The sequence below is a fragment of the Salminus brasiliensis genome, chromosome 2 (assembly GCF_030463535.1).
Source record: "Salminus brasiliensis chromosome 2, fSalBra1.hap2, whole genome shotgun sequence".
NCBI lineage: Eukaryota > Metazoa > Chordata > Actinopteri > Characiformes > Bryconidae > Salminus > Salminus brasiliensis.
The window spans coordinates 5,818,623-5,846,611 of NC_132879.1; the positions used below are offsets into that span (position 1 = coordinate 5,818,623).

Genomic DNA, 27,989 nt, shown 5'->3' on the forward strand with positions numbered 1-27,989 from the left:
TACTTGACCCTGTATTGTTAATCATGCATTTTACCAACCACTTTCAGTACCATGCTGAAATGCTACCAAACCATACCACTGTCACTATACCACTGTTTAAAAATTCCAGGTAAATTTATAGCATTTATATTGGTCCATTCATCATGAAATTACAATGTAATTACTATTCAGTAATACGATCAACTGATAGATTCATGATAGATAGATAGATAGATAGATCTGCTTGTCTATCTATCTGTCTATCTATCTATCTATCTATCTATCATGAGTCATCAGTCAGTTGTTCTTACTGACAGACGGATAGATAGACAGATAGATAGATAGACAAATAGAGAGAAAGATAGACAGATAGATAGATAAACAGATAGATACAGATAGACAGATAGATAGATAGATAGATAGATACAGATAGAGAGATAGATAGACAGACAGATAGATAGATAGAGAGATAGATAGATAGATAGATAGATACACATAGACAGATAGATAGATAGAGATAGAGAGATAGATAGACAGATAGAGATAGACAGATAGATAGATAGATAGAGATAGATAGATAGAGATAGATAGATAGAGAGATATATAGAGAGATAGATAGACAGACAGATAGATAGATAGAGAGATAGATAGATAGATACACATAGACAGATAGATAGATAGAGATAGAGAGATAGATAGACAGATAGAGATAGAGAGATAGACAGATAGATAGATAGATAGAGATAGATAGATAGAGATAGAGAGATAGATAGATAGAGAGATAGATAGAGAGATAGATAGAGAGATAGATAGATAGATAGAGAGATAGATAGATAGATAGATAGATAGATACAGATAGAGAGATAGATAGACAGATAGATACAGATAGACAGATAGATACAGATAGGTAGACAGATAGATACAGATAGAGAGATAGATAGACAGATAGATACAGATAGACAGATAGATACAGATTGAGAGATAGATAGACAGATAGATACAGATTGAGAGATAGATACAGATAGATACAGATAGATAGACAGATAGATACAGATTGAGAGATAGATACAGATAGATACAGATAGATAGACAGATAGATACAGATTGAGAGATAGATAGATAGATACATAGATAGAGAGATAGATAGACAGATTCCTTAATTGTCATTGTACAGTGTACAATAGAATTAAGTGGCAATCCCAGTGGTGTTCACACATAACAGACAACAATAGGAACAGAAAGCTCAATGGAAGGCAAAAATATGATAACATATGGAGTATATATAGCAGCTCAGTGAAATATAAACATAAAATATATACCTCAGGTATATCACTGGGGAATTGCACATATTTCGGAAATGCTGAAGCCAGTGCTTTAGGGCAAGTTTCACTCTGGAGTTACGAGGGTAGTGTAGCTCAATATTAAAGGCTCATACTAATAGTAATATAACTCACCATACCTAAACAATCAGATCAACTCGGATAGTAATTAATAAATATACCTGCTTCTGACATTGTGCAACACACCACCAGTGGCAGCTCTAGAAGTGTTTTCTGATTTTTTTTCTTTTGTATTTTTGTCCATTACATCATACATTGTCTATATAAGTGCATTTAGGTTTAGTGGGCAGGTTAAGGCAGTGCCTGATGCTTCACACATGCAGATTATTAGATGTTATGGTAATTGGTACGTGCAGTGGACGTTAGTCAATGAATGAAACATCAGAAAACAAGCTCCAGGATGACCTGTGGTAGGGCTAGTTAGACATAGACATAGTGTGCTTTGGTAGGAAACGGATGAGTAAAAACAAACAGAAAAAATGAGTTAATGAAAAGCAGGGTGTGACTGTGTACCTTGTGAATAAGCTGAGTTTCCCCCTCACTCTCTGAACAGAGAAAGCTCTGTAGCTGCAGCTGGTTGGAGCAAGCTGTGCAGCAGTAGGCACGTCGTATTATAACATGCTCTGGGACATGCACTGCAGATACACTATGATACAAAACTAAAGGTTTGATAGATATGTATACACAAAAACCCTGTATATTTATTTTTTATTCATATCAATGTCATAATAATATGGGTATTTATTATTATATATATATTTTTTGCATTAGTAAAGTACAGTAAAGTGTGACATTAAACTGTAAACTGCTCATTTTGCTCATGTTCGGACGTCAACCTTAAATGTTATGAATATTAACATCTTGATTCATTTTAATCATGACTTTGACTATTTCACATTTTAGTGGATTAGATCTCACTACATTTCAGTAGTAAATGTATTATTTACTACTCTTGCTTCTTATATTGCTCTTTTGAATGGGCTTTTAACACACACATTAAGGATCTGAGCCAGACACATGCATGCATATGCACAATTCCAGTTGCTCACAAACCATGTGTCCTACATTATCACTCACGTAACAGCTATATACAGCCACACCCACTTTCAGTACACACAGCTGATGCAATAGTCACAGCTTGCCCCTGAGCATGACTTGCATATCGTAGCAAATTCTTCGAATTTTGACAAGAAGTGAATCTGCCAGTTGTTCTTTACATTGTGTGAGTAGACCAATAGAAATGCTCCAAAATGACTTGGAATAAATCCTTTTAAATGAATCGTTTAAAGTTAATTGTCTTACATGACAGCGCAATATATAAAGCCCTACAGACTGGATTGTTCTCAATGTATCAGTGATGTTAGCTCCCCTATTCAGAAAGCAGTGTTGCATGCAGTAATGTGCTCTGTACAATCCTGGCACTTGCTTGGCATACTGCAAGCCAGGCTTTGCCCAGCCCCATACCTGCATTCCTCCAGTCCTCAGAATGTCAACATATCAGATGTATTCGATCAGGCTCAATGACAGGCCCACACTGATGTTTTTGGAGTGTGTTATTTCACTAAGAAAGCTATCACATGTCTTACATGACCTTCTCTCTCTCTCTCTCTCTCTCTCTCTCTCTCTCTCTCTCTCTCTCTCGCTCTCTGTCTTTCTCTGTAGGATTCGTCCACAGCTGGCGAAGGAGAAAATTGAAGGATGTCACATTTGCACATTTGTGACCCCTGGAGAACCCCAAGTGGTTCTGGGGAAGGACAAGGCCTTCACATACGATTATGTGTTCGACATGGACTCTCAGCAGGATGCCATCTACAGCAACTGCACTGAGAAGCTCATTGAAGGCTGCTTTGAAGGCTACAATGCCACTGTCTTTGCTTACGGCCAGGTAAGCCATGCCAAGAACTGTCTAATGCAAACAGGCCTTACATAAAAGATGGGTCAAGTAAGTGTTAAAGTTTTAAGATGCTGCATTACCACAGAGATTACAAGCCTAGATCCGTTTTTTTTTCTTAATGATGTGCTTTGAATACAGCAGTATTGCACAATTGAACAAAAAGTGCTTACAGCTGTGCTTGTCTTTGTGGAGCGCGCTTCATATCAGCCACGAGAAAAAGCAAACAAGCCGTGAAACCTCTGTCAACACTGCGATGGCAGACATGTTTCAACAAGGAACCTGTGGGGGGGTTTATTGGCTTGATAAATTAACCAAATGGGCTGTTCCTCAGGAGTCACGTGTATGCTATATGTCAGATAGACTTAGCCTGTTTCTCTTTTGAAGCACAATTACAAAACCACCCAAGAATTCCTCAGGAAAAGCCTGATTCACCCCTCTGCTCACTCCTTACTTCTCAACACCACACTCTCATTCTGTGCTCTCCCGGTTCTTGTGCCACTGTCAAGACTCTTTCAGGGGCTACCATTTGGAGTAGGGGGAATGACATGCATTTTGGCCCAGCATTGCATTCCTCTTTCTGTGGCTATGACAACAGAGACCCCCGAGCCCCTTTTGTCTGCCTGGTTTCTCCGCTCCATCACTGTAGACAAAGGAAACCTTCCTGCCTTGCTCTTTTTTTATAATAAAACTAATGTAGGCTCCATCAATCACCTTCTAACCAGCAGAGATGTGTGGGCATTTAATGGGCTTTAGATGTAGTAAGCTATCAGAGAGCCTTGTTTGTTTTCCAAGTTGTCTGATTTAAAGGACATAATAAATAATAAATATTCAGTACATTTACAGCACTTTGAACCACTGCTCTTTCAGTTGCATCGTGGAGTGTTGCTGTGGCATTCAGTAGTATAGATAGGAATTTCAGCAGCTACAATTGTAACTATTGCCTACATTATTAACCTATAATTAATATAAATGCTTTGAGCTCAATCACAACAGAATACCGTTTCAGAGCTTGATATATCAATATATACTGTATTAATATTGATATAAAAAATTCCAAAATAAAACCCAGACAGTCTTTCATTTCTGGGGACTAAAGTGGCATGTTTGAAATGAATATTTTTTGTTGTACATTGTTTGGAAATGAAAGGAAATGAAAAGAAAAGGATTTTTTCTATTTCTTTAAGATCTAGGTAGATATAGCCAAGCCATGGTTAGGACTTCAGGAACTGGACTAAAGGCTCTACACATCCAATAAAATACCAACGTAGATGGTTGTCACTTGTTATTTAGCAGTAGACAAAACAATATATTGAGAGAAACAGTTACTATAGACTATAGACGTTCTAGATATATCACTGGTTGAGAATATAAGTGTTAGAAATGGAAGACAGCTCGGAGCCAGGGCTCTTTACTTACTGAGCCACTGTAAAACTGCTACAGAGGAGGTGATGAAAATATGTAAATGGTTTTATGACATAAACCAAATTACTTTGATGAGCTATACATGTCCATTTAAAAAAAGATCAAACAGTTAACTTGGTGCTAAAATGACCTTATAGATAGTATACCTTGGTATCATCATAGCATTGGCAATCAGTAGACAAAAAAGCTTATTTAAGATTTTAATCACTCCCATTACATTGTCCTAATGGCAGTGCAGATTTTTGAACTTCTGACATATATGGCTCACACTGAAGTCGTTGTTCTTGCAGTCACAACTCTCTTATTCACTCTCTTTCAGACTGGCTCAGGAAAAACTTACACCATGGGCACAGGATTTGATGTGAGCATCAGTGAGGATGAACTTGGAATCATTCCCCGGGCCGTCAGCCATCTCTTCAGGGGCATCGAAGAGAGGCGTCAGGCTGCAGTCGAGCAGGGCCGACCTGTACCTGAGTTTAAGATCAACGCCCAGTTCTTAGAGGTGAGGGCATCCTCCTTACACTACATCAAGCCTGCAGATCCTGCAGCCCGTCATCAATTACATATCACTGTTATCGTAGCAGTTTGTTAAATCAGTTGTTGTTGTTCTTTATTTAAACATTATCTGAACATTTCAGGAGCTTTTTTATGATGAATGAAACAGAAATGGTCTAAAATGTCTTTACGTTACTAAATGTAGCCCCTTAAACTGCAAGAGCCTGTATGTGAAACCACACTTACACTGCTTACTGTTATAACTGTGTGATTTACAGTAACTACTCAGTTATAAGCTGTAAGATTAATTACTTTGTTATAAATACGCAGTTTAAAGTTGAGATTCTGTGCTCTCCTGGTTCTTGTCAAACTGTCAAGTCTCTTTCAGGAGCTACTATTTGGAGGAGGGAGAATGACATCAATTTGGCCCACACTTACACTGCTTGATTTCAAGCAAATGTGTATAATTTACAGTAACTACTGAGTTTAAGCTTTAAGATTAACGACTACATCATAAATGCGCAGATTAAAGTTGAGACAAGAGTGTGAGGTTACAATTAAGCAGGGTTAAAAGTTTCCTTCTGTATGACTTTTACATTACACATTTGGTCAAACCTGGTCCTTTTAGCTGGATCTCAGAAGCGAGAAGAGTGGTATTGTAAATGCATGGAGCTGCAGATGATTGACAGTGGTGTTATTTCTGGCCTGGGTGAAAGTGAGGCAGTACACTTATCTCCCAGTATCAGCACTTAGCTTTAAATTTAACCCCCGGATAGTGCTGCACAGCAGCTGCTGGCCCAGCATGCGAAGAATGATGTTGACACATAGTTATAGATTGCGCTGTTATCTTGGCATTCGGAGACGAAGAGACATTACATTATGGCAGATGAAGCTGTCCTCATGAGTTATCTCTGTCTCTGAGTTTCTAAAGTTATCCAGCTTTCTCAGGTCTTATGAAGAGCCAACAGGTCTTGGCTGTCATCACGCCCAGTTAGATAAAGGTGAATCAAATATCATTAGCTTTGACAGTTTTTTTAACCTCTGTTATTTATATGTTGCAGTTGTACAACGAGGAGGTGCTGGACCTGTTTGACACTACGCGGGATGTAGAAGCCAGGAAACAGAAATCTAATGTTAAGATCCATGAGGATGCCACAGGAGGGATTTACACAGTGGGAGTCACCACACGAACAGTCACTTCTGAGGCTGAGGTTAGAATTAGTCTGATTGTCTATATGTAAACGTTTAGCCAGAATTCAAATTAAAAGCTGCTTATCTGGACAGTAAATGTTTATTTGCTCAGTAAAACGTTAATTCCTACAGAAGGTTGTGGTGGTTTTCCATCACTGTGTACATTAAAACATCACCAAAGTTCTCCTCATGGAGTCTAGTATTATTTATAGTCATCATCCAACACCTGGTTTGGTGGTAAATCAGGGCTTAATGATGGTAAATCTGGTGAGCTGCTGCTGCTGTTGCTGCTGGAATTGAACACATCCACGCTGTGCTGGATGGACTGGGGGGCGTCCAGGAGAATCCTGGACCCAAGCTCTGTTCTTCAGACTAGCTCACAAGATCTCACCTACTTTCTTCTTCTTGTTTCTTTTTACTGTATTTATGTTCATCTGCATCTGTTCTGATGGGATCTGGAGTTTCTACACTAGCGGCTCTCTTATTGATTAGAGGCATGCTGTTAAGTAATGAGCAGATGTGTCTAAAACTTGTGCATGGTACTCTACATTAGTATTAATGTGATCATATAGACAATACATGCATTTATATCATACTTATAGGACATGTGTATGTAAGTGTGTATGAGCATTACTTTGTTCCTCCAGTGCAGTGATGTCATGTTTTCCTCTCGGTTGTCCCAGATGATGCAGTGCCTGAAGCTGGGTGCCCTGTCCCGCACTACTGCCAGCACTCAGATGAACGTCCAGAGCTCACGCTCACATGCCATCTTCACCATCCACCTGTGCCAAGTCCGAGTCTGCGCCTCCAACAATGTAGGTAGCCCCACTTACACATTAGAGCCAGTCCTCCCACTCACATCTCCCAAGCCACAGCTTCAGAGACTGAACAGCATCTCCTTCTCAGTCTGAGAACAGAACACCAAACAGTTTTCTTATAGACCTTATTTAGATCTCTCTCACATTAAGAAAATAAAATTAACTTTGTAAAACATTACTAAAATAAATGTATTAATATGTTTTTAATAGGTTTCAATTCAATAAATTATTAAAGCTCTTCCACAGTAAGACACCTTAAATTGGAATGAGAATATACTGAGGACTGGGCAGTATGACAATATTTTATCATATTGTCATCAGTTGTCTTATCGTAATAGACATTGTGCTTTTTAAGGCATATCAAGGATATTTTTAGTGCTTAATAAACACTGATCAACTGCATGTTTAATTACAAACAGTGTAATTAGACTGGAGTCATAAGATAAAGAGCAGCAGATTTGGAATAATAATCACTGTATTCAGTACGGGACAGTATCTGAATAGTAGCTTTTAAGAATCTGCCTCTACTGATGTATTTAGTCTGATTACATGTAATGTGATAAATATGTCTCCCAAATATCTCTCCCTCATTATGCCTCTCTCCCTTGTCCTCCCTTAGGACAATGAGACAGACAACAGACTGGCCAACGGCTCTTCTGAGATGAACGAATTTGAAACCCTCACTGCCAAGTTTCACTTTGTAGACCTGGCTGGTTCAGAGCGGCTGAAGAGAACAGGCGCAACGGGGGACAGGGCTAAAGAGGGCATCTCCATCAACTGTGGACTGGTAGGCCTTAAATAAGGGGCATTGTGTTGTAATTGTATTTAAATTCTTGAGCCAAACCTGAAAGATGATTTTTTTATTTATATTGAAAAAGGTTTGTGAAGTTACTCAGTCATGTATCAATATTGATATTTTTTGCAATGCCATGACATGATATGCTGCCTGCTCTGTAGAACCGGCAACACAAGCAGCATCTGCTGGAGGTTAGAGGAACTGCAACACATAACCTCTGCAAGAACTTGATGGAGAAGGTGTTTGATTATGTTGTCTGTTTGTCTTTTTGAAGCTTGCTTTGGGTAATGTCATCAGCGCTCTGGGGGACAAGAGCAAGCGCTCCACCCATGTGCCTTACCGTGACTCAAAGCTCACACGCCTTCTGCAGGACTCCTTGGGAGGAAACAGGTCTGAACCTCTGCACTGTCCAACCATTCCAATCTTTTAAGTGATGGCTCACTGTAAAACAATCCACTGTAAAAACAATGGTACATAACTGGCAGCAGGGTTGCCAGGAACTAACTGTTTAAAATATATGGGTAAAAACTGTACTTTTACAGTATTATGCTGTTAAATGACATTTTCCTCAATACTGCTGTGTACCAATTGTGCCTCCTACAGATAGGAAATACCTCCACATTTATACTGTATAATGCAGTACAATACTTAGTATTATAGTATTGTAATATTTCTTCAGTCACAGATGATAAAAACACTGGACAAATGTTTCAAAAATGAATTTTTTAAGTAAAATAAAGGACTTAAGAAGTCAACAACTCTTATATCAACCTGACTTCTACCCTCTATGTAGCATGTGCTCATTACTACACACCACATGTCTTCTGAAAAAGGACAGAAATAAAAACTTGCAGCACACATTACAGCACCTTACAAATTACAATATCAGAATTTACAACAGGTAGATCCTCCTTTCCAGAGTCCTTTGCTACTGCCCCCCCCCCCCCCCCCCCCCCATTTGTACAATGGAATAGCTGTTTTTCATAACAGTTCTGACACACTCTTTTTAATAAAACTGGGCAAACATAGGGATATTCCGGGGTTCAGGGCAGCTGCTGCTGCTGTTTTAGCTGTGCCTTGTCCATTTTGTTTAGATAACCGCTTGTCATTTATGCAGTTTAAAGACGCAGAGCATGGCCTGACATATCTTGGGTGAATTGCTGTATTTTGGGTAAAAGAAAAATAGTGCTTTAAAGTTTAGAATGAGTGTAACTCAAATCATCTCTTTTCTGTAGGTGTTTGAAACTCTCTCGCTCTTTCTTTCTCTCTCCCAACCTCCAGTCAGACAGTGATGATAGCTTGCACCAGCCCCTCGGACCGGGACTTCATGGAGACCTTAAACACTCTGAAGTATGCTAACCGGGCTCGTAACATCAAGAACAAAGTGATGGTGAACCAGGACCGGGCCAGCCAGCAGATCAGCGCCCTCAGGACAGAGATAGCTCGACTGCAAATGGAGCTCATGGAGTACAGGACGGTGAGAGAGACAGGATGATGAGGGCTGTCAAGTCAGTTCACTGTAGCCTAAATACAGTAATACACATTAGAAGTTATTTAAGGATCTAAACTTTAACCATAACCCCCTAAACCTTAAAGTCCTGTTTGTGTACTCACATTTGATGTCCTTGCTTTTAATAAGTTTACATAATTTTTATATGTATTACATAATATACAATATGGACAAAAATATTGGCACTAATGTCTTGCTAAGTAGGTGCTATGGCCTTTGCTTGAGTGTTGGGCTAAGAGCTGGGTGGTTGCTGTAGAGTTGCTCTGGTATCACAGGTGGTAGCTATGGTGTTGCTAGGGCTATGAAATGTGCTATGATGTTATAGATGGTTGCTATGGATTTACTGGGTGGATGCTATGGTATCTCAGGTGGTTGCTGGGTAAATGCTAAAATAATGCAATAATAAGTCTGCAAAAAAGTCTCATTGCCAAACACAGCCACTCGCATTTTGTCTACACCCTTACTAAAGCACATGGACAAATACGGCTCAATACAGATATTGAGATCTTTATTTAACAAAGATACAGAAATTTATGTGTATTCAATAATCAGTGAAGAAATCTCACCATCTTGTGTTGTGTGTGTGTGTGTATGCGGATAGGGTAAGCGTATGGTTGGAGAGGATGGCTTGGAGAGCATAAACGACATGGTCCATGAGAACTCCATGCTGCAAACGGAGAATAATAACCTGCGTGTGCGAGTCAAGGCCATGCAGGAGACCATCGATGCACAAAGAGCTCGGCTCACCCAGCTGCTGAGCGATCAGGCCAACCAGGTCCTCGCCAAAGCAGGTACTGTGTTTACCTCAAATATGGTTTGTGAAAATGTCGATCAAAAACAGACAAGCCCAGGCACAGATTAACACAGCAATGCCTCTTCTGGATGTAAAGCAGATGATTGGACAAAAATTGAGCTTTGCCATTACTCCACATGTAGCTGGCCAGCAGTGATATTAGATTTGTTTTGGGTCTGAACTTAAGCTCTTTAGCTCTTTTTAGATACCAGGATGCCATACAGCTGAAGCACAGCAATACTGGGATTACTGGCTCTCTGTATTGCTGTATTAAAGATCCAACAGCATCTCACATAAAAACCATATAGGTTGATTGTTTAGGTGAATATTAATGTGTGGTTTAGGTTAAAATAAGGTGTAGATTAAGGTATAGATTACGATTGGGATAAGATTAGGTTAAAGTGTAGGTCCAGATTAGGTTTAGGTGAAGATTAAGATTTAGGTTAGGTTAAGATTAGATGTGGGTGAAGATTAAGGTGCTGGTTAAGGTTGGGTTCAGATTAGGTTTAGGTGAAGAATAATGTGTGGGTTAGGTTTAGGTGTAGATTAAGATTGGGATTAGATTAAGTTTAGGTGTAGATTAAGGTACTGATTAAGATTGGAATAAGATTAGGTTTAGGTGTAGATTAAGATGTAGGTTATGTTAAGATAAGATGTAGGTGGAGATTTAGGTGCTGGTTACTGTGCTGTGCTGAGTCATTGGCCTACGTCTGTAATACAAGTAACCTTGTAAGTCGCTCTGGATAACATCATCAGCTATATGCCAGAAATGATTAGGTGATCTAAAAGATTAGATGTAGGTGTAGATTAAGGTGTAGGTTAAAATTGGGTTAAGGTTAGATAATAATTATTAATTAATAATTGATGTAGTAATAAAATTACATGGTACAATTTTGTAGTTTTTGCTTGGTTACAGTAACGTTAGATTTGAAGAGTCGACTCTCTTTTGTGAGTCGATTCTTAATTGTGACTCGACTCTGACAGCAGTGTTTTCTTCGTCGGTAACGAGGTCGTGTTTCCTCAAAACATAAAAATGGGTTGTTTTACAAGACGAAACCAACAAGCAAATATGGATGTTTCCACTGTGAGATCTGGCTGTGATGATCATTCATTTCTGATGTTCTAATATACTTACACATGTTTAAATTATTGACGAAATACAATATAGATACACATGCAATGTTTTTACTCTTATTTTATGCCGTGATAGTCACTCGTAATGGCGTAGACTAGAGATATTGTTCAGAAATACGTTCTGAACTGCGTCCTGTAGTTCACCACATTAATCTGCTTGATAATACATGCACATTATGGGATCATCCTGCACAACGTATAAGCTGTTATTCGTGAGGATTAAATTTCACGGGGCTAATTACATCCTGGTGTTTGTGGTTTAAAGTGGATTTCTCTTCTGTTGTTCTGTAGGTGAAGGGAATGAGGAGATTGGTAACATGATCCAGAACTACATCAAAGAGATTGAGGAACTCAGGTAGAGTACAGTGATTTCTTATAATTTCTCTGTGAGCCTTAAAATGTTACTAAAAATATTACTGCTTACTCTGTTTCTGCACTATTTGCATGTGTATATGTCTCACCTCTGGCTGTGTTCTCATGTTTGTTTTTGTGTGTGTTGCTCTGGGCTCCAGGGCCAAGCTACTAGAGAGTGAGGCTGTGAATGAGAACCTACGAAAGAACCTCTCTCGCGCCTCCACACGCTCTTCGCTATATGGAGGACCCACGTCTTTCTCCCCTGCGCTTCTTGCCCCAGAGAAGGGAGCCAGTGACATAATTGAGATCGCCAAGAAGGACCTGGAAAAGCTGAAGAAGAAAGAGAAGAAGAAAAAGAAGAGGTGAGCTCCTCAAATACCTATAGCACTGTGGGGTAGGAGGAACACAATGGGACTTTTGCAGTCTGTAGGGTGAGGGGAGCGTGTCCAGGTATGTTTTGGGTAATTACCCACAGGCTCTGTGCCCCGCCCATCTACTGTTTGGGCTCTGTGCATACTTTCTGGAGTTGCTTCATTACTGAGAATGACAGCTATGATTATAACCACAGACCGGATTATTTTCCCCATGGAAAGCATTTCCAGCAAGTCCTACAAAGTTGTCATGCACTCTGGTTTCAGGCACACAATAATCTAAATGGTCTTGAGTTATCCTACATTTGTATGATCAACAATGGATTTTCTTAAATGTCTTAAATTTAATAAAACACATTATATTAACTTGCTTTTTAGTAGCCACAGTATTACCATGTATGGAAGCATGTCTACCATGTTTCAGGAATGAATTTTGTACCACAGAACTGGCACAAAACCTGCAGTCATCCTTATCATTTATTTATTTTCTATTTTTCACAGCATTCATTTTTTTACTGCAATCATAAGATAAGATAAGATAGTCCTTTATTAGTCCCGCAGTGGGGAAATTCACAGTGTAACAGCAGAAAGGGATAGCAGGACACTCAGTTACAAAAATTTAGATAAATAAATAATTTACACTATATACACACAATATAGATAAGAATTAAAAAAGCAATAAACAATATTATTTACAGTAAAAGACTCTTAATTGCACATGGGGGTGGGATATTGCACATAGTATTCCCTGAACATGAACATGTACTGGATATTAAAGCTAAGACATGTTTCCCTATTTTCCCTCTTTTCCCCTTTTGTTATAAGTACAGAGGGTGACACTTCACGGCCCATTATAGATTATGTAAACACTCTCAGACTCTCAGTAACAGATCAACATCATATCAATGATGTAGCAGCAGTGACGCATCTGAATACATTCAGTGTCTTATGAAGATACTGTTAATTACCTGCACAATTTGTTCATAATTATACTCTGGAGAGTATAAGTTCAGATCTGTAGATGTTTACCTGAGAAATCACTGATTATCTAACTGCTACAGGTCTGCTACAGACCAGCTCAACATCCCCAACCAGCTGCTGTAGATTTGCTGCTGACACCAGTCTGGAACTGAAGACTAACTGGATTAGCTGAAATTAAGGGGCCAGGATGAGATTAGGATTAGGACCAGGGTTGAGGTCAGGTTTTAGGTAAGGCTGGGTTAGGTTTGGTTTAATGGAAGTGTAGGTATATGTATTAAGTCTACTTGATGTAACAGATGAACAGTAAATCTCCTGAATGTCAATAAAGCATCAACAGATCATCTTCAAAATATTTACCTTAGTGTATTCAGATTGCCCACTGCTCCTGCTACACTGATGTGATGTGGATGTATTACTGATACTCTGTTAAGAGTTTATTAATCAGCTATAAAGAACCACTCCAGATAAACAATGATATTAATGTACTTGTCAAAGCAGGGAAACCCTTTTCACTCACCTGCTGTTCCCTATTGCACTCTCTCACTCCCACTCACATTGAAGACTCCAACAGATGGCAGAATGTGCCCATGAGGACCCTGAAAATGACAGGTTTGATCAAACTGCTCCGCCGTCCTGCCTTTGACACATTAATGCCACTCTTAGATATTCAGGTAGCTGCAATCCCTGGTGGAATAGCTTCTCGTCATCTCTTCTTCTCTTACATTTTACTCATGCCCATTTAGAGTCAATAAACCATCTGTACCTGAAGAAAAAGGCTCTTCACATGGAGACGCCTTGATATATGCAATCATTTGTGGGGGAGCAGAAACTGTAGATTCTGTTTAAAGATCTAGGGATGTCACAATATACATACACTACATGTTTAAAAGTTTGTGGACACCTCTTCTAATGAATGCATTTAGCTACTTTAAGTTGCACCCATTGCTAATACAGATGTGCAAATGCACACACAAAGGCTATCTAGTCCCAGTAGAGAAGTATTACTAATAGAATAGGACTCTCTGGAGCAGATCAACATGTACCTATTGGTACCATGCTGCCTAATGCCAGGTGTGGGCTAGAGGAGTGTAAAGCCACCCAGCATTGAGCTGTCCTCTGGAATGATTGATGGACCTGAATGCAATCAGATTTGTACAGCAGTGCTCCTCCAAAATCTAGTAGAAAGCCTTCTAACCTGGACAGTGGAGACAGTTACTCCAATAAAAGCAGGATAAACCTTGATTTCAGAAGAAACAATGAATGAGCGGGTGTCCCAATACTTTTGTCCATAAAGTGTATTTATGTTGTATTTTCTAAGAAGGGGGTTGCAATGTGATACACGCTGTAAATCCAATATAGTGGTATTTTGTGATGTATAATAAGATATTAGACATATTGACAGAAATTAAATCTGATGTTTCTATTAAATGTTTTCAATAGTATTCCTAAAATAGTCAGCTTTAATTGTAAGACTGGCGCTGTTAATAAAATCAGTATATTTCAGTGTAAAATCAGTATTTTTTCCCAATAAAAAAAAATAAAACTGCCGCTGTTAATAAAATCAGTATATTTCAGTGTAAAATCAGTATTTTTTCCCAATAAACATTAATGCAGTTAGTGTCCCCATTCTTTACACATTGATGTAGATGTAAATCAGACAGAAACCACATTTCAAAAAAAAGAAAATCTACTGATTATTTTGTTTATATGATTTCTTTTACTGTTCAATACTTTTCTGTGTTAAAGTCAATAGTGCTGAAAACAACACAATACACTCAGTACTGTATTGTGCATTTTGTGTATCACTGCACCCCCATTAAGACTTGTTTTTTCTCTTTTTTAATTACTGAGTGATTGTTTTCTCTCCATGTAACAGGAAAAGTGCTGTAACACATTCACTAACATCATATAGATGATGAACTGAAATGCTTGGGAGTGATTTTGCTGATCCAAACACTAACCACCTCTCTTTATTGGCAAGATCAAGACTGCACTTAATCAGCATTGACCTAGTTGTTGGGTGTTGGGTTTTGATTTCCTGTCATTTTTACTCGGTGTTTATCTTACAGTGTTATCAAAGAAGAAGGCCCTGACAACGACCAGCCATCAGACAGAACCAGTGAGGAAGCAGAGGCGGTATGTTTATGCTGAAGCTGTTGTTTATATGGATCATTTTTTCAGCTTTACGTTCAGTATGGCTGTATACCTTCACTCTATACTGTATTATATTATATTTATAGATTACATTTAAATGACAATAGGAAATAAATGAAGTTAATGTTACTGCCCACCTGTGCCTGATTCTGTAGGATGGAAGTGATCACGAGGAGGGAGATGATGGTGAGGGAGAGGTGGAGGAGGACGAGATGGAGGGAGATGACAGCTCAGAAGAGTCTGACTCCGAACAGGAAGAGAAAGGTAAGCCTTAACTTCAAGACATTTGCACCTTATTAATTACTGCTTACAACATTTTAATCATGACTGCGTGTGTTTGTGCTTGTGCTTGTGTGTCTGCCTCTAGCGGAGGACTTCCAGGCAGACCTGGCCAATATTACTTGTGAGATTGCCATTAAGCAGAAGCTGATTGATGAGCTGGAGAACAGCCAGCGGCGTCTACACACACTAAAGCAGCAGTATGAGCAGAAACTCATGATGCTGCAGAGCAAGATCCGAGACACACAGCTGGAGAGAGACCGCGTGCTGCACAACATGGGTATGCCTTCTCTCCAGAACAGATCTCAGATGACCATAAGATTTCAGATGTGGTCTTCATGTGTTGTAGAGTGAAGTTGTCTGTGGTGATTTTGGGTCATTGAGACAGATTACTGTCCAGACAAGCAGGATCACAGCAATCAAATTTCACTTTGGGATGCCAGATTTTTAAGTTTTGACCCCTGGAGAAAAGCTTATTAAATACTAAGATGTTTTTAGTAACTACAGGGATGTACCTGTATAGTGGTTAGAATAATAATTTTTAGATGTGGTATGGTTCCGTTAATGTAACTACAATAGCCATCTGAAGGAATAACAGCTTTATAGGCAGTGTTTTGCTTGTTGCTACCACTTCCCATCAATACATTAATCATGAGAAAAGATTTGGGGTAATTTGGGCTATATTTCTTTCTTAAACCATAAGTTTTGAATATTAAATAATTATACATTTTATTATATTAATTATATAATGTATTATATTATATTATTATAAAGTAAAATATAAAAATAATTAAATCAGTTAAATTAATTAAAAAGCTCATTAAGTGTTTTTCTTATTGCAATAACGAGGTCATGCAACATTTGTAAATATTTGAAGGTTTAATCTAGAGGTAACATGTACGTCACATCAGCAATTTTATACCATGAAATGGGGTCAGGACTGGTTCTATTTAATATGTATCATTTTATTAAATGAGAGTTAAATGTGTTGGAAAATACCTTTAGAAGGAAAAGATACACTTGTTTTCTCAAGCAATAACCAAGCACACCAACATTTTGGTGTTTTTGATTTTTTGATTCAGTAATGGGAGATTATGGACTTCTTCATCTCTTCCTCACAGAAGATAATTCTATATAATTAATATAAATAAAATATAAAGAAATATTGTTTTTAATGTTTAATGTTAGGTGGCAGCAATAAGCCAAATAATGCCTATAAATAGCTCATTATAGTGCTAATCAGACTAGTTCCTCCCAATTTCAGTGTCAAATACACATTAAAAACTGTTAGGACTAACAACACAGAGTAGAGATTTGAACTATTTAAATGTTAACAGAAAATTAAGAGCTGTGGTGGATGGTACTGAATGCACGTCTCAAAATATTTTACCTTGTTTCACTTGTTTGCTGATGGCTCCACCTGGTGGTTACTTCTGTAATAGCTTGATTTTAAGCACCAGCCCAAGATCTGACTAAACACACTGAAATTTTTAGATCCTGCTTGCACCTTTCATTTAAGCCAGATTAGCATGTTGTGGATGAACTGCCTCTCCCTTTGAGGGTTGATACTGAAGCTGCTCTGCCTGCAGGCTCAGTGGAATCATGTACGGAGGAGAAGGCGAAGAAGATCAAGGCAGAGTATGAGAGGAAACTGAGCTCTATGAATAAAGAGCTGCAGAAACTGCAGTCGGCCCAGAAAGAGCATGCCCGCCTGCTCAAGAACCAGTCCCAGTATGAGAAACAACTGAAGAAACTACAACAGGAGGTCTCTGAGATGAAGAAAACAAAGGTGTGTGTGTGTGTGTCATTACTAAAGCTCCTTTTCTGGACAGTAATTTTTTTTCCTTAGAAAAACACTGATATTTGAATAAATACTAATAACATTCCTACACTTTCCATCACTGTGTTCATTAAAGCATATATATTAGGACTACATGATACTGGTAGAAAAAGGCCATCGCAGTATTTTTTTCTATGATATCTATTGTTATATTAAAAACCCAGGATTTTTTACCAGATTTCACCAGAAGTTTATGATCCAGTGTCAGTATCACTATTGCACATGCCCACAAACCATATATCGTGCAGCCCTGCTGTATAATTATTACTCATGTTAATGGTATCATGCTCAGGTGGGACTGATGAAACAAATGAAGGAGCAGCAGGAAAAGAACCGTGTCTCAGAAACTCGCCGCAACCGTGAGATTGCCACTCTCAAGAAAGACCAGCGCCGACAGGAGGTGACATATTTAAACCCTAGACGTAGGAACATAGCCTACACGCCATTTTACTGCTTCTCATTCAGCTCTGTCCATTTCTCGTCTCTTTTACAGCACCAGCTGCGGCAGCTGGAAGCACAGAAGAGACAACAGGAGCTTGTCCTGCGCAGGAGAACAGAGGAGGTGAAGAAAACAATGGGGACTTTTGGGCTTCTTAAAGATTGATTATCCATATGGTCGTGGAGTGGAGAGTAACAGTGGAGTGTAAAGCTGCTTTTACACTGAAAGCGGAAAATTCACCACTGCACTTTCACACATCATTTTTAATAAGATCCATGGGGCAGATGTGGAGTCTGCCACAGCACAGATACAGGGTCATATAAAGATCAAATGTTTTCAAGCTTTGCGCGACCAATAGGAGAGCAGTGGGTGTGTCTGGTAGTTCCCTCCAACCCTCAAAGGGTAGTTTTGTCTGTTTCTGAAAACAAGCTGTAAAATCCTAGGTTTAGCATGGAAGCAGGTGTCGGCTCAAGCTGACCTTTCAGGTTTGTAGTTACCAGCGTTGAAACTAGCTAAGCATGAGGTAGCCTCTGAAATAAACTTGCAAGCTAACATGCTTTCATCCTACTAGTCAGTACACATTTACTGACCCTCCCTCGCTACTGAGGGCACCTCCTACTTTTGCGCCCATCCAGCAAGCACTGTGTGTAGTCCAAGTGGTGTGGACAGCAACTTGTGCCGACCAGAGTGACGAGTGTAGCGCACACCGTGTCACAGTGTGAAAACAACTGAAGGGTGTTTCTGTTATAGCAACATTTTCTTTCAATTGCACACCTCTTAATTATATTTATTTACATTAAGATGCAGCTGTAAAATATATACAATTACCAAGCATAAGGGGACACCACAAGGACATTTTCAGACAAATAAGGAAATTTAATTGTTAATTTAAAAGTGAAACAAAAAATGATAAAGATTTGAAATGATAAAGAATTGTCTAACAGAGTTTTGCCATCTTCACTGCAGGTAACAGCTTTGAGGCGGCAGGTACGGCCCACCTCCGGGAAGGTCAGTCGTAAGGTCAGTTTGCCAGAGCCGCTGCACGAGCCTTCCTCCCGCACAGCTTCCACCAGGCCACACGCCACTGGGGCTGCTGCACCTAGCGCACCTAACGGAACCAGGTACTGTTCACCACCATCTGCTATGGCCTCATACTTTTTAATGTTGGATTGTGTGAGGCTTGTTTAGTGTGCATATATGGAAGATAGAAGCAGTGTACAATGAACAAACCTACGGTAATGTAAATGAAAAGATCCAGGAGTGTGCAGCAGACACTGAAGTGCAGCTGAGTTCTTTAAACTTTGTCGTAATGAATTGTGTGTCATAGGAAATACCAAATGAGAACAGGGGGCGTGTCCACCAAGACAGCACGGGCCAAATGGCAGTCACTAGAGAGACGTATTAGTGACATCATCATGCAGAGAATGACCATCTCCAACATGGAGGCCGATATGAACCGTCTCCTCAAGGTTTGGATTGCAGTGGCATGGTTATACTGTCGTGCTCAGTGCATAGCACTGTAGCCAAATAATGCAACGAATGGCCATTTCTCAATAGTGATGAGTTTAATGATGTACATTTATACAGTTATATAAATTACCATTTGAGCATGCCATCTAAATCTGTAGATTAGGGTTGAATGACCTTATGTTTGTTGTATGTGCACAGCAACGAGAGGACTTGACCAAACGCAGGGAGAAGGTTTTGAGAAAAAGGGATAAAATTGCGGTGGAGGGGGCAGATGCAGATAGGACCGTCCTGTCTCTGAGCGAGGAGATGGAATCTCTCATTGCCAACATTGACTACATCAACGACAGCATTGCTGATTGCCAGGCAAACATCATGCAGATGGAAGAAGCTAAGGTATGTGGGGGGTGAGAGACAGGGTGCGGTTGTTACCAAAATAACACTTTCTCAGCACTAACTCTACATACTTTGATGTCTCTGAAATCAATAACTAAGTGTAGAGCCTTCTCTTGATAGTAGGGACACTCCAACACTCTACGTCCAACAGTTATTTCAAGTAAAGCAGGATCGACTCTAAATGAATGACCAAGTGTCCCAATACTTTTGTCCTTATTTACATTAGCTGGGGATATTTTCTGAGTGGACAGAAAAACACTCTTTTAAGTCATGTTGGATATATGGCATGTAAATTTGACCATGTACATTTACATGCCATTAACATTCTAGCCTTAGAATTAAAATACAGTCTGTCTGGGATTCTGTATTGAGAAGTAGCCTTCATCTGTGCCCCTAGAATATATATTAATGTCCCTTATTTGTGTGCATTTTGCAGGAGGAGGGTGATGCAGTGGACGTCTCTGCAGTGATCAGCTCATGTACTCTGACAGAGGCTCGCTTCCTGCTTGACCATTTCCTCTCTATGGCAATCAATAAGGTACAGGAGTCTCTTATTACATACACGTAATCAGTGTGTTATCTTACAAACGTATCGTTCAGCAAAAATACATATTCAATGTAAAATTCATGGTTCACAAATTGCAATCGATTCTATTATACGTTATAAAAATATTATGTTATAATTTTCAAAAAACTGAGCACTCATTTATTGGCCAAAAGGACATTCATATCAAATGTCATGCATCAAATAATTGCCTGAAGAATTGTAATTGAATAAAAACAGACGTGAAGAAAATTAAGACATTTACACCCCTGCTAGACAGGATCAGTAACTCAGAGCCGGGTTCAGAGCATGAGACAGAGCAAAGCCTTTTCAGCAGTCAGTGTCAGACCACTAACTGCAGAGACGCCCTAGGAAGGTATCAGTTTCCGTTTTGAAAGTATCTCTTCCACTGCCAGGGCCTGCAGGCGGCACAGAAGGAGTCTCAGATCAAAGTGATGGAGGGCCGTCTGAAGCAGACGGAGATAAACAGCGCCACACAGAACCAGCTGCTCTTCCACATGCTGAAGGAGAAAGCAGAAGTCAACCCAGAGCTGGATGCACTTCTGGGGAATGCTCTTCAAGGTATTAGCCTCTTACACACACACACATAAACACACTCACACAGTCCTGCACCCACACTGAAAAACAGTAACTGGATTTTATTCACTTCATTCAACTGTGTGCATCATTTCTACATAAATAAGTGGAGTAGCTGAAGTTTGGAAGGAGGAACATGCCTGAAGCTCCTTTGAAATTCAGTCATGTTGCCATGTTAAGCGTTATGAGAACTCCCATTCGTATTTCAGTCGGTGACCAGCCTCCTCATTTTTTACGTCTATACGGTCGACTTACTCGAGGAGTTCTCATTTTCCCACTCAGCCCGTGTCCATACGAGACTTCTACGCCTCACACCAATAGAACTCTGCTCTCCAATCACACACCAGAGTGATGGAGCTGCGGATGTGTGACCGTGTTGTCTTCTGGCTCTGTACAGCATTTGTCTACGCACTCCGTTCACGTCACAGACAGCTGCTTAGTCATGGTGTTCTCACTGCAGCTCTGCTTCCAGATTGAGGGAATTATTAATGTAAACAGGAGCAGCGACAGTAAAACTGTGTTCAGTACTGTTATGGTTAAACAGTATGGTTTTAATCCATGGTCCACGTACGTCCAGAACCGTTCCTAGTTAGCGTGAGAAACACACGAGATGTCGCCAACAACTAATCAACTATTAAATTAATTACCAACTATATACGCGTTATATCTCTAATTCTTACCCCATTTATCAAAAGGGGGCTGTGACCTTCAAGCTCAATGCAGAGGCCAACTGAACTTGTCTATGTTCCTTCCTTCTATACATGCATGCTCTTCCCATACAACAATTACATGCTGATGGCATGGTCTGAAATGATGTATGTGGAAATGACTTTCACATTGCGAATGAAGTAAATCAGTCCATCGCCTTTTTTCAGTGCAGCATGGGTCTCGTTTTCTTCATTCCAGCCGGCTCTTTTTGAGTTTGATCCTGATTTGCTTTTGTCTCTTTGTCACCTGAACTCAAACAGAGCTAGGTAACACACCAGTCGGTAAGTAGAGGTCCCCATGTTCTTCCTCACAGCAGTATGTGAGTGCATGTGTCTCCCTCAGACTAACCAGAGACATAACAGTAGCCTCAGTGTGCATGAGGTCCACCTTCTCCATAAACAACCTCTCATAAACTTAAAGGAGTGCTTTAATCTGTAGTTACGTTTGATTTCAACAGACAGTCATTTCTGTACTTTGGAAAAGAAGAGACACCGTTATAGTAGAAGGCAATGGACAGGTGTTGAAGCAGGTGTTTCTAAGTACAGGGAAATGTGTTCAAATTGTCTGTTGTAATCAATCACACGATACTGACCTGTCTTAACTTCACTGTTTTTACATGATTAAAATTTATAATGCAGAAGTGTCACCACTGTTACCAATAGTTTTGTAACCCCAGCCTTGTTGTGCTGTGATGCTTTGGTGTCAGTGCCGCAGTCTCTTAACCCAGAGTTCTTTCAAATTCACACACTACAATGCATGTCAATTCAATAACAGTCTTCAGTCATGCTTTATATTTACATATACAGATATTATGTACATGAAAATTGCACGTCATACAGGTGCTTTCTCTGAAACTGAGCACTGGAGTTTATGTCCCAGCTAACATCTTATATTTATATACCCATGGATGGGAGGGAGGGATGTTTTTGCAGGTTTGAAATCCTACAAAATGCATCAGTTACCAGTTGATGTGCCTTTTTATGAATCTGTGCGTGCTTGTTTGTGTTTAGACTAACAGTGTTGTGGCCTGTATTTTCTGTGCTTGCTCAGAGAATGGTGATGAAAGCAGCAGTGATGAATCTGATCGGAGTCCAGCCACTGAGGGGGGGTGAGTCACACAGTCTCCACAGCTCACTGCAGCTTGGAGCAGTAAATACAGTGCAAAGGCTAAGCTTTTTTTTCTAATTTTTCAGTTCTAGTTTAGTGTGCTGTTTTTTTATGATGTAGCTTCTTAATGGTATTTTATTTGTATGTTATTGATTTGTAAAAAAGTATGATCAATTGAAAAAGCTATAACATTTTAATAATTATAATAATAATAATAATAATAATAGCAATAGTAACTTACTATAGACTCATTTCTGTTTGCTTAATAATGAATCACAGTGTATCCAACAATAAATGAAACATGGTACTTCCTTTATACAGTGATGAAAACATGCTGATTTTTTTTTACTGCACACGTAACTGTTCTGGTAGACAAATCTCCTAATGTACACCCTCACCACAGCTATTAACTACTATTATAATTTCAATATAATATAATTTGAATATTGGGCCACATTAAATTGTAGGTTATGATTTGTAAACAGATTTACTTGTGTTAAATATATGCATGTATTATAATTAGGGATGCACCGATCCTACTTCTTCTGTTTCGATACCAATACCAATACATAACCTTTGCATATCAGCCGATACCAGATACAGATCCAATACCACTGTTAAATGAATAAACCAGATACCTCACCACGTGGGAGAGACTCAAGGCAGCAGAATAAACCCTGCTCAGTTTTCCTTATATTGAAGACCAGCTGTGGCAGTCATAACCCCGTCTCCCTCACTCTCGGCTGTCTTTTATTGCAGACACATGTCTGTACGTTATTCTGATCCGGAGGTCTGAAACCTAGAATACCATTGATGCGGGAATCAGATTCAGTGAATGGATCAGTCCTGCACATACCTGTCAGTAATAGGGCCGATATCCAATCCTAGTATCGGATCAGTGCATCTTTAATTATAATTACTGCTATTGTCATAATAGACAGATAGACATGTAGACATATAGATAGATAGATACTTTATTGATCCCTAAGTAAATTTAGCAGCCAGTAGCATAACACAGTAGTAAACTATAAGAACAGGTACAAACAGGACAGTGATACAGATATGAAACAAAAAACAACAATTAAATGCAGTATAAAAATATCGCAACACAGAGCTGCAGGAAAGTTAAAGTTGTGAAAGTTAAAACAATATAATTTGTAAATTGATTTAATCCACATATTCACTGCAGCTTGCATTCTCCTACTCATTGCCATGCGTTTATGAGTGACAGCAAATGATCAGTGCCAGTGATCAGTTTGCAACTTGTCTACCAGCATGTTCTGGTTAAAGCTGTGCAGTTATGTATAAAATCTCAGTGGATCTTTTGTGGATTGTTGCAGCTCTCTAGCGTCAGACCTGATGAAGCTGTGTGGAGAGTCCAGACCCAGGAGTAAGGTATGACACTTCTAACGTGTAATGTGAAATACAGTTCTCTAATATTTGCAGAAAAATATAATAATTAAAAATGCTTCCAGTAGTAAATTTGTTTACACATTTACATGCTGTTAATTTCTAATTAAGAATGCAATGAGTCATTATGCTAACAACGGGACCATGCATGTTATCCAAGCAGTACCATGAGTTCTGAAATTTGAATTCCTCTCCAGGCCCGCAGAAGAACAACTACCCAGATGGAGTTGCTGTATGCCAGCAGTGCTGACCCTGATGCTCCTCCAGATGATTTCTCCTCCCCTCTCCTGCCTGTGCTTGAGAGCCAAGAGGGCAGTGGGGACCGGTTGTCTCCCTCCAGTTTGACTTCCAGGACCATGTATGTTTTTGCTGTATCTGTTTATATTTTGGTTAGGCCTGACAAAATAACTATTTATGTGCACAGTATGTTATTAAGATGTTTTATTCCACTGATATAATAAAAAAGTATAATATCATTATAGTGCAATCACACCATTTTAACTTTTTTTAATTAACTTTTGATCATTAATAATATTCAGACATTGACACTGAAATATATAAAAAACGTAATAATAATATATTATAAATAAAATACAAGCACTCTTTAAACAAAGTAAACATACTGGCTCATTTACGTGAATAGGCATGTGAAGCTCGCTCATGCTGCAAAGCTTTGGAATGTAATATTTACACCACATTTACACCACTTGGACCTACTTTTTAAATGTTCTCACTGGAATTAAATGGTCAGTTCTCTTTATAGGTCTTTAGGGGAAAACTTAGAGTAACACATCTTCACCTGTCGCTAGGGGTGTAACCCCTACACAAAACTCACCATTCAGAACGGATCACGTTTTTGCTGGATCAGCAAGAACGAAAACAAAGGGAGACAGACTTTGCTGTCCAAGGGAAACACCAGAGTGATGTCACTTCAGATGTGTGACCATGCTCAATGTGTTACCATTGTTATTTGAAGATAGCATCCATTACATTAGTGTGTATGGAGGCACCATTGTTGATAAAAGGATAAAAAAAAGGATAAAGGTGCACGTATTCGTCACTGTACAGTATACACTGTACAGCGAAATGTGTCCTCCGCATTTAACCCATCTGGTAGTGAACACACACTCACACACACACACGTGTTAGGGGCAGTGAGTACACACACACACCCAGAGCGGTGGGCAGCCAACTCCAGCGCCCGGGGAGCAGAGAGGGTAAAGGGCCTTGCTCAAGGGCCCAACAGTGGCAGCTTGCCGAGCCCGGGAATCGAACCCACAACCCTGTTATCGATATCCCGGCGCTCTAACCGCTGAGCCACCACTGCCCCCTGTATTGATGTATTGGTTACTGCGCGCACTGCACTCTTTTCCTACACGATAGATGTCGCTGTCTGCTCATAGTCTCAAGCTCACCTCTAACAGAGAGCAGACGAGAGAACAGAATACTAAGGCCAGCTAAAATACACGCAAGTTAACACAATAGGCTATATGGAGGTTGATTGGATGATTGAGATCATGTCCATATATTGTACATATACATGTCCATATACAGGCCTAGTTTTGGTGGTAGAGAAATGGGTGGAAAATTACCATGAATGAGAAGACTAGAGATAAGCACTTTAAATGTTTCTGCTATTCACACATTCAGCTAACAAAAAAAAAATATATATATACTCTTACGAATAAACAAAGAAAGCCCAGAAGATCTATCATTCATTTATTGCAGCAGCTAACACAATACGTACCTGATTGTTTGGCTGATTTAGTAATTTATCTTTTTGCGTTTTAAGTGCTTATTATTTAGCATAATACCTGTTTGACCTAAACAACAACTTGCATAATTTATACTGCATAAATATTTTAATATTAAGTATTTTCATTTTTCCTGATGTAAGACAAAATATGGTAGCGTACCCCCAATCTCTGTGTTACTGAAATAATGTGAATCTGTTTTTTATATTGTATCACAATTATGATGGATGGACCAATAGAAATGCTCCAAAATGACTTGGAATAAAATATTTTTACATTCACTTTCATTGGAAGTTTATAAGGAATTTTCCTTCTCTTGTAAAGCTGCTATTGTGGAGATACAAGGCATTTGTGTGACAGTGACGAAATACACCTGATTGCATTTTTCTAGTAACCACACCCACCATGACTGCACACCCACACTATCAAAGCTTTCGCTGCTGTTTTGCTCATAATATTCAATCTCTAGTTGATATCAGGTGACTGATTTGTCTCATGCAGGTCTGGTCTCAGGTCTCCAACAGCAACTGAAAGGATGTCAGCAGAGCGTTCTCCACTGACCCGAAGGAGAATGCAGGAAAGGAGTCAGACCCCCACAGACAAGCCCAACAGCCAGGACACCAAACAGTACGAGTTCCCCTACATTACTTCCACACAAATTAGCTAGACATTGAGAAGTGACTTAATCCTCTCAATTTTCTCTTAATCTAATCAGTCAATTTTTCTCTGTAAATGATAATTATAAAGGATAATTATGCCTTAATTAATGTCTTTACGCAACTAGAATCACTTATTTGACTGATTAAGTTTTTATAATTTCTATTAGTTTATAATGGGTTAAAAGTACAAAAATCATAGACATGGCCCGAGTGGTCCAGCGGAATAAGGTGCTATTATCAGAGGATCGCTGGTCCCGGTCATGCTTCAAGCCATTGCCCCCCTGGCCCAAAAGAGAGCACGATTGGCCTAGCTTTCTACTGGGTGGGTAGATGGCGTTCTCTCCCCTCATGACTCCAGTGTGGTCATCACTGGCGTCTGCTGGCCAATGCATCGGAGCCAGGATAGGTATGTGCTTCCCTCCAGGTGCATTGGTTGCCTGGTGATGTTGCATTGGTGAAGGGGGCTTGTGTTGGTCTTCACCTTCACTAGTCTCGGAACATTTCATGTGACAGGGGGAGAATATGTACAGGCTAGGTAATTGATAGCCAAACACTGGCAATGTAATCCCTTACTAAAACAATGGCTTTTCCACCAAACAACCAAAAAACAACAAGACTCACATACAGTCCTGATCATTTTTGAGATTACTGTCTGCAGTGTGTGTTTCAGTTCTGCTGTTTTCTTCCAGGTCTGATGACTCTTTTGTGTTAGAGGCTCAAAGGTAGCTGTTTCTTAGAGCCCCTCGCTCTCCTCCCCCTCTAACATGCCTGTCTTTGATCCTCTAATCCTCCGCTTGTCTCTACATTAGTCTGAGCGCAAAGCCTTTTGTTCTGTTAGCCGCATGCTGCCTGCAGCCATTACGGATGTGCATGTACACGGTGTCATTTTCTAATACATTCAGCTGATACCATTTAATTATACTGTGTTATTATAACACGTTTTGTTTCCAACCCATTACTCTTTCATGTGTGAAGCTGTGGCTCAGAGCACTCACCATTACTAATTAATGTAGCACTTTATTTTGTAATTGAGTAGCATTTAATTCATCTTCCGCCAGCAGTCTAACATCTTGTACGCCTGTTTTAGCAAAGGGCTGTACTTGTGAACTTGTAAATCTCAGCATTTAATTGTTTAATTTGTCAGTTAGATTTTAAGCATGTGTTTTTTGATGTATTTTCTCTTCAGGGGAGTCATCAACCCAGTGGCATCCTCAAAAGGCAGTCGAACACCAAAGCTGCAGTGTGTGTACACAGCAGAGGGGCACACTAAAGCACTGATGTGTGTGGACTCCACTGATGATCTACTATTTACAGGATCAAAGGGTACGACTTTGCAACTCTGCAACTTCCCTTATTGGACAAGTTTTGCTTACATATTAATCAAACTGTGCTGGAAAAACATGATGCACTGAATTTAATTGGTTCCAATTACTTCACCTGATTATTTAAACTGCCATAATTAGTAAATAGAAAGAAATGTAAAGCAAAAATGTATTCAATTGTATTAATTTGAATGTGTTAGTAAATTCAGCACATCACTTAGAGTACAGTACAGTA

General features: G+C 39.4%; 1 protein-coding gene across 4 annotated transcripts in view; it reads left to right on the plus strand.

Annotated features, from left to right (window-relative positions):
* LOC140550299 (kinesin-like protein KIF21A) overlaps positions 1-27,989 on the plus strand; it is a 52,625-nt gene that overhangs the window by 18,751 nt on the left and 5,885 nt on the right. The window contains exons 2-30 of one of the 4 annotated variants that reach the window (XM_072674213.1): positions 2,982-3,204; positions 4,955-5,137; positions 6,192-6,341; positions 7,005-7,136; positions 7,759-7,926; positions 8,210-8,325; positions 9,217-9,412; positions 10,047-10,236; positions 11,664-11,727; positions 11,885-12,088; positions 13,640-13,687; positions 15,148-15,214; positions 15,388-15,496; positions 15,600-15,791; positions 17,101-17,300; positions 17,644-17,751; positions 17,845-17,913; positions 18,757-18,911; positions 19,118-19,259; positions 19,459-19,653; positions 20,090-20,191; positions 20,614-20,779; positions 21,763-21,783; positions 22,553-22,610; positions 23,950-24,004; positions 24,217-24,377; positions 26,275-26,400; positions 27,122-27,154; positions 27,619-27,755. In XM_072674213.1, coding sequence (XP_072530314.1) covers positions 2,982-3,204; positions 4,955-5,137; positions 6,192-6,341; positions 7,005-7,136; positions 7,759-7,926; positions 8,210-8,325; positions 9,217-9,412; positions 10,047-10,236; positions 11,664-11,727; positions 11,885-12,088; positions 13,640-13,687; positions 15,148-15,214; positions 15,388-15,496; positions 15,600-15,791; positions 17,101-17,300; positions 17,644-17,751; positions 17,845-17,913; positions 18,757-18,911; positions 19,118-19,259; positions 19,459-19,653; positions 20,090-20,191; positions 20,614-20,779; positions 21,763-21,783; positions 22,553-22,610; positions 23,950-24,004; positions 24,217-24,377; positions 26,275-26,400; positions 27,122-27,154; positions 27,619-27,755 — 3,770 coding nt within the window. The remainder of the gene's footprint in view (positions 1-2,981; positions 3,205-4,954; positions 5,138-6,191; positions 6,342-7,004; positions 7,137-7,758; positions 7,927-8,209; positions 8,326-9,216; positions 9,413-10,046; positions 10,237-11,663; positions 11,728-11,884; positions 12,089-13,639; positions 13,688-15,147; positions 15,215-15,387; positions 15,497-15,599; positions 15,792-17,100; positions 17,301-17,643; positions 17,752-17,844; positions 17,914-18,756; positions 18,912-19,117; positions 19,260-19,458; positions 19,654-20,089; positions 20,192-20,613; positions 20,780-21,762; positions 21,784-22,552; positions 22,611-23,949; positions 24,005-24,216; positions 24,378-26,274; positions 26,401-27,121; positions 27,155-27,618; positions 27,756-27,989) is intronic. The other 3 variants (XM_072674215.1, XM_072674214.1, XM_072674216.1) reach the window with 3 other exon arrangements.